The sequence below is a fragment of the Pyxicephalus adspersus genome, chromosome Z, assembly GCF_032062135.1.
Source record: "Pyxicephalus adspersus chromosome Z, UCB_Pads_2.0, whole genome shotgun sequence".
NCBI classification, from domain to species: domain Eukaryota; kingdom Metazoa; phylum Chordata; class Amphibia; order Anura; family Pyxicephalidae; genus Pyxicephalus; species Pyxicephalus adspersus.
In genome coordinates, this window is record NC_092871.1 from 20,773,189 (window position 1) to 20,783,461 (window position 10,273).

Consider the following 10,273-nt stretch of genomic DNA (forward strand, 5'->3'; position numbering starts at 1 on the left):
ATAAATACTGTGTAATATTATATATAATAATATTATAATAATAATATTAACATCAATGCTACTCCAGGTGGACTTCTAGGTATTTTTCACAATGTAAGACACTATGGGCCCGATTAATGAAAGCTCTCCAACACTGGGGAAGACAGACTATCATGAGAGAACCTAGATGACCCAGCAAACCTCAAATGGACCTGGTCAAGGACTGAAAATATTTGCCAAATAATAGCAAATGATTTTTAAGAAATCCATTCCAGGTTTACTGGATCACAAAGGTTCTCCAGTCTTGATGAGCTTTAATAAATCATGCTCCTATGTTTGAGGTATCATACACCCCAACAAATCTGAATGAAAAAAGCATTTAGTGGATGCACTACATTTTGGCATTGCTGGAAACAGTGCAAATGTCCCTTCACACAAGTTTAGAGGACAGATTGTCTAGTAATGGAGACGTGTAGTAATTAGATTGTCCTAGAATTAAATGCTCAGAAATCAGCAGATTTGTCCTAAGGAATATTGTAGGGCTTCTAATAAGTATATGATTAGGCATAACAAAATGATTCTTTTTGGCTAGAAAATAAAACTGCTATTATACTGTAGTAGGATACATGAGTAAATGCCACTTTGTTACAAAAATAGATTTATTCCCTATAATGTGATTGCAAAAACAAAAAATCTGACTGGCTGGCTGTTTTATGGTAGAAGTCCCAAAGAATTAGCACAGGATGTGGCAAAATCATAAAAAAATTAGCTAGAAAAAATAAAATGCAGCGATCACATCTAAAAACATAATAATGCTGTGATCACATCTAAAAACTGGTAAACTGAAATACATAAAATGTTTTTTTGTTTTTAGGTTAAGTATTGAAGATACACTGAACTTCAGCCTTTCCTTTAATCTTGCACAGTTGTACAGTCTCCACTCCTGTGCTTAAACTGCTTACTCTGAATTCACTGAACACTGCATCCCACAATGTGCTTTAGAAGCTGCAGCAAGTCTTATTGTCTTTAGCTAGTAATCAGACTGCATTTTCCAGTTTTAATTGCAAAATGGTATTTACTTTCCTTCTCCTTTACCAGCAACGGTGTGGTACAAATAATCCATATATTCTATATCCAATCAGGAATGCACTTGCAATACATAGTCGTCTGTAAATCTAATGAACATTAAATCAGATTGGAATGTAAGTGGCCAGCATAACTTCTTATAGGAGCAGTGTGCATGCATCTCACAAATATTGAACTGGTGTTGCATAATGAAGAAGGCATGCACAGGATGCATAAATAGTTATTATTATTATTATTATTATTATTAATAATAAGAATAATAATAAAATTTTAAAAATATACAGTATTTATATAGTGCCATCATATTACGCAGCCCTGCAAAAAGTCCATAGTCATGTGACTAGCTATCCCTCAAAGGAGCTCACAATCTAATGTCCCTAACATAGTTATATGGTATTACCACAGTCTTAGGTCAATTTTGGGGGGAAGCCAATTAACCTAATGGCATGTTTTTGGAATGTGGAAGGAAACCAGAGTTCCCAGAGGTAAACCCACACAGACACAGAGAGAACCTGCAAACTCCATGCAGATAGTGTCCTGGCCGAATCGAACCTGGGACCCAGCACTGCAAAGGCCAGAGTGCTAACCACTAAGCCACCATGCTACCCATAGGTAGGTTGAGCTGTCTTAAAGAGTGACAAACTGCATGCCCCATGACAGAATGCCAGGGGAGTAGGTATCTGGAATGTTGTTCCTTTGGAGTGAACACTTCATTTTTACCCTGAGCCTTTTGTGTCTCCATCAATAGCAGATTCATCTGTAATGCCTAAAATTGGACTGACAGATTGTCAGCTATGGCTCCATTGTTTGCAGTTACTGGAGGTACAGGCAAACATGGAGGAGATAATGGAGACCATGTGTCCTGTTTGTATTCCAATGATAGGTAAACAAACACTTGTCACTGGTGGCTTTTCCCTGCAGGGGTCTCGCTCCTTCTCCCTCCTTCCTCTCTATCTATCGTCTCCAGGCCCTGCGTGGATATATTTGGCTTCCAGACATAGCTCCCTTCTCATCCTCTCACAAGGGGTTTCCGTAAAGACCACAATGGGGCCTTGTGCGGCTTCCTCTCATACATGCAGAAAGTTCCCTGTCCGGATGCCAGCTGTAAAATTAACCTTACAATCCACTCAGCCCGTCTCTGAAGTTCAGGAGACACAAGTGGAAAACTGGGGCATCTCATTAATTATCAAGCAGGCCAGCAACAAGTTACCACATTATATGTAGCATCAACAGCTGAAACGCCATCTAAACCAAAGAGAGACAGGAAGGACGTAGAAAGCGGAGGGAGCACAGTGGGAAAGGGACATGTCGAGGACTGAGGTGACATAAGAAGGATTGAAGCCAAAGATGCATGAATAAGGCAGGCAAAGGTAAAAGGGACAGGAGAAGATGCAAAGAAAGGAAAATCAAGAGGCTCATCATCCCATGTCACTAGTTCAAACATGTCTTGCTGAGAAAATACATGTTCAATCAAGCCCTTTACCATAGCTATTGAGGCATTATGAGCTCCCTTGGGATGTGACAAAGTTCACAGTTCCCTAGAAGCTGAATAGCAAGGCATAATAACAATTTTGGCTCACTAGAGTTAAATGAAACATGAGTTGAATTCTCTGCTAACTTTTCTTGCTAAAAATGCTAGCTGCTTGGCTGTCACAGGGACCCTCAAATATCTGTGTGACCCCGGATTCTGATTAGGAGTTCTGATTTCACTGGCTGCATAGCTGCTTTGGTTTAGTGACTGAAAAAACAGTGAAGCCATAGACAGCCTGAAAAATAGTCATTTGGATATTGTTAACATCCTGGCTTTGCTTCTACAGCTGTAATTACTTTTTTTCAGGTCAGTAGGTCAGAAATGTGTGGTGCTGTGTGCTGACCTTAAAAAGGTTACAAATCAGTGCAATGTGGGGCGGTGAGCATCGCAAAGACACATGGCGCACGTTTTGAAAAATGAAGCGCACAGTCGCAATATGAATGGGTCTTTAATTAACTTTTATATTTTTTTCTGGCATGCAAGAGGTCACAAAAAGTCTTTTGCATGCAAAAAAAATACATAATAAAGCTGAACTGGCATGCCATGTATAAAAACAATAATTCAAACTTGGTATGTATATATATAAAAAAAAAATCACAAAACTTGTATATATACAAGTATATATAGGTACTTGCTAGAACTGCTTTAATCACCATAGAAGTTCATGGGAATTTAGCACAGCTTGATTGAGAAGATCAGAAAACTCTTTGAAGGAATTCAGAAGCATCCCAAACTGATCTCTACAGCAAGCTGAATGCAACAAAAACATGGTATATCCCTAACTACACAGACCACAACACTGGGAGTTTTCTGGCAGGAAAGTACAATGACAACTTTAAGGACCTTTCACGATCCTTTCCAACGACTATTATTGCACAATGCATGAACAAGTGTTGTACATACAGCACCATTACCTGCGCTGTGCAGAGGTGAAGGGGAGAGCGAAGAAGCGGCACCCCACCGCACTCTCCCCCTTAACTTGCATTATGATCATTCGTCGTTCATCATCCATGGATCCGCCAGGACGGTGGTTCGGACGGTGAACGATGCACGCTGTACACACCTCAGATTCTTGTCCGATATCGGCCCTGAGCTGATTATCAGGCGAGAACCATTGGAAGTGTGTACGTAGCTTATGTCTCCATTCAAAGGTTGCAGTGGATCACAGCTTCTGTGCAAAATTGTGTGGTCAGTGACCAGACTGTGCAGTCTGTCAGGGGTGCTTAAAACAAGGTAGTGGTTAAGGAAGTTAAATGAAAAAAATTTTTAATATTTACATCATCTATGTATTCAGCCAGTTACATTGTCAGTAATATGGATAGTACGGGTTCCTGTACAGGTTACCTGTACGCAGAAAATAAATTAAATCAGCACTCTGCAACAAAAATGGAGCAAACCACAAGTTTCAAATTTCTGCGAATACTACTACACATCTCTTCTAAGTGTTAGAGGACTTTGTGAAAACAGCATGGTGCATAAGTGGCTAACACTTCTGCCTTGCCAGACATCTCAGGTTTAAATCGCATAAAAGATGCTGTACAAATTTTCCATGAATTCCTCCCCCAATCAAAGAACCTACTTAAATGTTAACTGGAATCATTCAAAATTGGCCTATGAGTGGTTGTGGTAGGGACAGAGTTTGTATTTTTGCTGTTTTGGGGGAAACATTGATACGACAGGTTTAATGTTCTCTGTACGGCTCTTGGAATAGGACATGACACTAAGTAAATGAGTAAAAATCTTAAACTAAGATTCAAGCTAAAGGAAGTACAAAGCTTTACCTAGTTCGCTTAGCATACTAAAGTAATTAAACACTTGACAGAATCCAGGGACATCAAACAAATGTCATAGTATTTTGGGTAAGGTTTAGGACCAACACTTTTATACAACTTACCTTATGAGCGTCCCAAAGATTTTGTTGGAACTTCTACAATCTGAATTTCGGACTTATTATCTATTATGTGTGACTATCTATCATACAAATCTATTCATATATCTGTGTAGCCATTTTCCTATTTATTTCACTTTTGTTACTGTGGGCCCCTTGATTTCTTTGGAAACATTACAAATTTGACTATTTCCTTCTGCCAGATCCTGCATCCTTGGCATTACAAGTCTATATCACACCCTGTGCATATCTGCAAAAAGGTTGGATGGTGTAGAAACCAAATTCTATGGAATCTCTGTCTTATAGCATTTTGGAAAAAAAAAAACTATCTTTCCTGACCTCCTGATCATGGAAAGTAACTGAGCTTTTGCAAAATAAACCATTTGAAATGACAGAACAGGTTCAATACCTGGCAAAGGATGTTCCGTAGGTACTCCCCACAGACGTTGACTCCTGTGTTGTCCAAAAATTCTGTGATGTAGCGGAACTTGTCAGCAATGGCTCTGTCCTGGGCTGTGTCGCAGCATCCAAATGATGAATAGGCTGTACAAAAAGTCAGGGGTTTTAATGGCTGAAAGGGTGGTTTATAATCCAAGCACTGTGGGTGTCCTATCACAACACAGGTGTGAAGGACAAGGAAAAGCCACAGGCTAAGTACTAGGTGGATTGTCATGGAGGCAAATGAAGGATTCTAGGAAGGATGCAGATCTTTTTCTTTGCTGGATTCTATATGCTTGTCCTTTTTTTTATCTATGTTGCATTTTTCTTTGTTACTCCAACATGGTACTCATTTCCTTCTCTATTCTTTATTGTCCATAATTGTCTTTCTCTGGTATTGTTTGAGACTGTTGCTTCTCCTTGTTCTTTGATTGTATCTCATCACCAGTTTGTTTCTTTTACCCAGACTAATGAGTGACTCACCTCTCCTCATATCCAGTCATCTCCATTCATTCTCTCCTCCTCTTCTCTGCAATTCTAAATCTCTCCCCATTGTTCTTCTTACAGTAATAGTGGCTTTTCCAAGTCTTTTTTACATTTGTCTCTCAGCTGTTCAGCAATACCTTTGATTTCTTTCCTGAGTTTTGTAATCCTCAATGACTGTATGTGCCTGTCTTCCTCCAGACACACAGCTGCTGAATCTGATCCACATACAGCGTAGTTTCCCCCTCCTTTTCCTCCTCTCTAATCCAGCCCAAATTGTCGCTCATCACCCTCCAAACTTACAACCCATCCCCAACCAAGGACCTCAAAGATTTGTGCTGGTATTTTTGTAGACACAATCCTTTTTTGATCCATGCAAATTAGGTAAATGGAATCTCTAAGTTTACAAATCTTGAATAAATGAAAGTCTATAAGAGTATGTATCTGGTTAGAAAAAGAAATAAATTACTTTGTCATTAATGAAACCCATAATATTGTGAACAAGGATCTAGTAATACAGTCAGTTCGGTCTGATTATTAAAAGTTGATTTGCAACTGGGTATAAGTTTTACTGTCCATAATTACCTTTTGCAGTCTGGTGTTAAAAGATCAAATTTGCAGTATTTTCTCATGTCTGGAACCTTTTAGGATGTGATGCTTGAATATACTTTCCAAGCAAAATTTGAGAATGCTGGAGAAACAGACTTATCTTGCGCTGTGAGCATGCTACCGCATATAATGCAACTTGATGAGTGTTGTCATAGGTACTTCTTCCATTAACTGATTGAAATCCTTAGTGCAAATATTGCCATAGCTGAAAGATTTGCAAAGGTGAACCTAAGTTTTGTATGGTGGCAAACTAAAAGGTGCCCTGAGGTATGTAGACCATATTGATAATGAAGTATTACTGATATTACCAGTTACTAACTTTTGCACACCCCTGCCAATAAAACTATTTTATTTGTAAAAGAAAAAAAGGGAGCAGAACATCTAGAATGAGAACATTTACAGTACAAACCATAAAAAGGCAAAGGTAAAGACTATAACTGTTTTATGGTATACTGTGTTTGAACAGTTGTTTTTCATTGTTCAGATATGAAATAAGGCCACATTGATTGGAGGGGAGAGTCTTTGTTTGCTCCTAAAGGTTAGAGTAGGTCTGCAAAGCTGTGGATTATACTGTTGTAGGCAGAAATAACAATAAACTGTCGGATTTTACACAAGAATGCAAAAATGAGGATTCATTCTGGTACATGTCCAGCTAATAACAGCAGCCCATCCAAGTGAACCTTATAATTATTTTGATCACAGGAAAAAAAAAAAAAAGATTTTGCAGTGCATTATGGAATTGTAAAGCTACCCCTATAGATGGCAGTTCACCATGAAGACTGAATCGACTTGTTAAAAGAAATAAATGGGAGACTGAAACACCTAAATATTCATCCAAGTATTTATGTTTATTCGTTAGTGGAGGGAAGGCAGTCTTGGAACAGGGTTTGTGGAACCCTGGGTGGTAAAGAACAGGGTCCTTTGGCACCTAGGTTAATAAAGGCTAAGGTATACTCTCCCATGGGCTGTGAACTAATCCAGTAGGGTAGGCTGCAGGTTTTGCCCTTTTTGCCCTCCTTTCTGCTAACCTCTTGGGCTGACCCTGCATACTGACCAGAAAAGGCTGATCTCATTTTGCGATTAGAAAACATTTTCCAACCTAGTTGCTATTTTACCCTATTTCTTAGCTGGCCACAGACATAGGTTAATCTTAAAGCTAGGGTCACTTGAAAGAGAACCTGTTAGGATAGCAAGATTTACTATTAGTCATTATAGGTGCATGCATATAAGAATCAGAGAGCATATGGTTGTTGTAGAATTAATAATTTATAATATACCTCCAAGTATGTAAAATGTCAGTATCTCCCACTATTTGCTGTAGTATTCTGCTGGCCACTACACCAACATTGAGTCCTGGTATTACACAGGAGCTGATGAGTGGAACTACAGCATTTATTATTATTATTATTATTAATAATAAACAGGATTTATATAGCGCCAACATATTACGCAGCGCTGTACAATAAATAGGGGAATGCGACTAGGATGAAGGATGCAGCTCTGCAATAGAGAGAGGATCTGTGGAACAAGTAGTGAGACAGGTAACTATTGGTGGTTTACAGTTTTTTTTTTTGTTTGAAAAGCTACAAAAGTCACTTACTTACTTGCATGAGAATTGGTATTCACGGTGCAGGGTGACTGTTGTAATTGCCGAAACAATACTAAAGCATATGGCTGGGCAACGGTTGCCTCATACAACTTCAATGCGTGAATTTAGTGCAATATAAAGGTGAAAATTGTCATTCAGAATATAGGAATTTATTAGAATAATATTTTTGTTTTAATAATATTAAAACATAAAATATATGTTTTTAAATAATGTCCAATTTTTCTGTGGACCACTAAAATTTTCTCACAGCCCACTGGTTGGCGATCACTAAAGTTATGGTGGACACTATAGCCTAGGTACCTATCAGGTTAATGCTTAGTAAAAAAAACTCTACACCCTCTTGAGGGGTCTAAACCCTTCCACTCCACATCTTTTAAATAAATTTAATTTATGAATGTGAATTAATATAGTCAAAGCAAAAAAAATAAAGAAAGTAAGCATGTCTCATTGAGCATCATTTAGTTCTTTTTTTCCCCAGCTTTATTAATATTGGCCTATTCTGCTTCACCCCTTTCGCTCATTGAATTTTTTTTTTCATGTAAGGCTCCGTATCACATTTGGGTGTTACAGTACCTAGGGCAAACTGCATGCAAACACAAATTGACATTCACCCATTAAGGAAGTCTGATATTTTCATAATTCTTCCCAACCAGGGAAGAACCAGGGAACCAGGTCCCTGCATAAGACCTGTGAGAAGAGTACTAAGGCAGGGTGCTGTGATTCCAGGAAGCTATGTACAGCATTTTGCTGGTATATTCACTAGAAATTATCTGCCTACATTGAACAGAAAAGCAAAGACCCAGTGATGGTATTACTGAGTTTATTAGTATTACCATTAGTATACTTAGGTATTACTGGTGTATTAAAGTGGAATCAAAATCCCACTTTTCAATATTACATGATCAGGTAGGTCATTATTGCAGAACATGTTTAATCCTATCCAATAGATACAGCCTAGTTATCCAAAGTTATTTATTTACTCTTCCATATTCATATCCAGATATTCATGTTTTTCCCTATAATATGCAAAGATAAAAAAAAAATTACCAAGTGTACAGCTGTATAAGTAACATCCAGCTAGACACTTTTATACCTTTGAAAACTATTTTAGTTCAATAGCCCCAAGGGTAAAATACTCTACAGAGTTAATGAAGTGGGTGGTCTCTACTTTTGCCAGGTGACAAAAATTCAATTTGTTGTCTGGAATTTAAAGCCCCCTCCCTCACATTGTTTGAACAGAGAATGTTCCTAATTACTCATATGAAAGCTCTGCAGGATGAGTCAGTGACCTGAAGGAGATCACGTCCTCAAGTATCCCAGGCAATGTCGGGATATTTTATTATTTCTATTGCAAAAGAAAGTCCTTGACAATCAATATTTATTCCAAAAACAAAAAAAAAACTTGTATGTGGAAGATTTTGCTGTGAACAGACAACATGCGGTCAAAGGAGCTCTCCATGCAGGAAAGTCTGCAGTTCAACTATTTATTTATTTCATTTAAAGTTAATTGTGGTAATGTACAGAACCAAAATTAGAAAAAAAGTTGTCTCTGTCCAAATATTTATGTACATATATACATATATATATCAAAAATAGGCTTACCACTGAATGCAGAAATATATTTTAGGCTTTATCTAGGTATTTTGCTCCTACATATTTAATTTGATAGTCTGTTTTTCTAATCGCTGATGTGGGAAGAAATGGGAAGCTGCAGCTATCCCAAGTGTTTGGAAGATAGGATATATCCAGCAGAATGAGCCTGCTCATTGTATACAGTGACAGTCTGTTTATTCCTATGCTATATATACAGTGAAACATCTGGAAAAGACCAGCTTAATGTGACCCCCAGAGGTGATCTAAGAGAAAACTTTTGTCTTACTCATATAATTATCTCACTGGATTTACTGTTATTCATTGTGTGGATGCTGTCAAGTTTAATACTGCTATAAATCATTATGTTGCAAAATTTTTGTTATTATTGCCAGGTGCTATAATAATGGACAGAGAAAACGCATGAGATAAAGTACATTGTGTGCTCATAAAACTATGCAATCCTTACCCCACAGCTGGACATCCAAACAGGAAAATTAGCAAAACATTATTGCTGAAGTTTACTCTGCATATATTTTACCTTCACTGGTCCATCGATTTCATTTTATCTACGGATGAATTAAACTGTTAAACAAAAACTTTCTATTGTGATTGTATAAAAATCTTACTTTACCTTGATTTGTATCTCACATATTTCTCCTTTCAGACACTGCAGCTCCCAGTGGGAGGGTTTTAGCAACAGAGGCAGTCCTGTCAATCAAGAAAGCTGTGCCAGGACTAGGAGTGCCCAGATGCTGATTGGCTTGTGAATTAGCAGTGACAATACTGAAAAACACCTTCTACAACAAATTTTCTTATTTCACTATAATAGAAGCAAACAGTCTACATAGGAGCGACAACCTTGCTCTAAATTTAGGAGTGCAACATCATTGTGACATTATCACTGGCAGCTGCATTTGTTGGACTTTACTGACAAACACAGCAGGTATTTCTGGGACTTTGAAAAATCAGTTAGTGCAAATGGATTAATATTTAGGTGTTGCAGCATATATACTGATTTTATTGGCTGCAGTTCTAGTTTAAGTTTACATCATGAAGA

The 10,273-nt window shown here is 37.8% G+C and overlaps 1 protein-coding gene across 1 annotated transcript in view; it reads right to left on the minus strand.

The window, feature by feature from the left end:
- Positions 1-5,830, minus strand: part of LOC140343977 (HHIP-like protein 1) — a 23,599-nt gene extending 17,769 nt beyond the window's left edge. The window contains exon 1 of the mRNA XM_072430883.1: positions 4,835-5,830. Within this exon, the coding sequence (XP_072286984.1) occupies positions 4,835-5,157 (323 nt within the window). The 5' untranslated portion in view covers positions 5,158-5,830. The remainder of the gene's footprint in view (positions 1-4,834) is intronic.
- Positions 5,831-10,273: the final 4,443 nt, after the last annotated feature.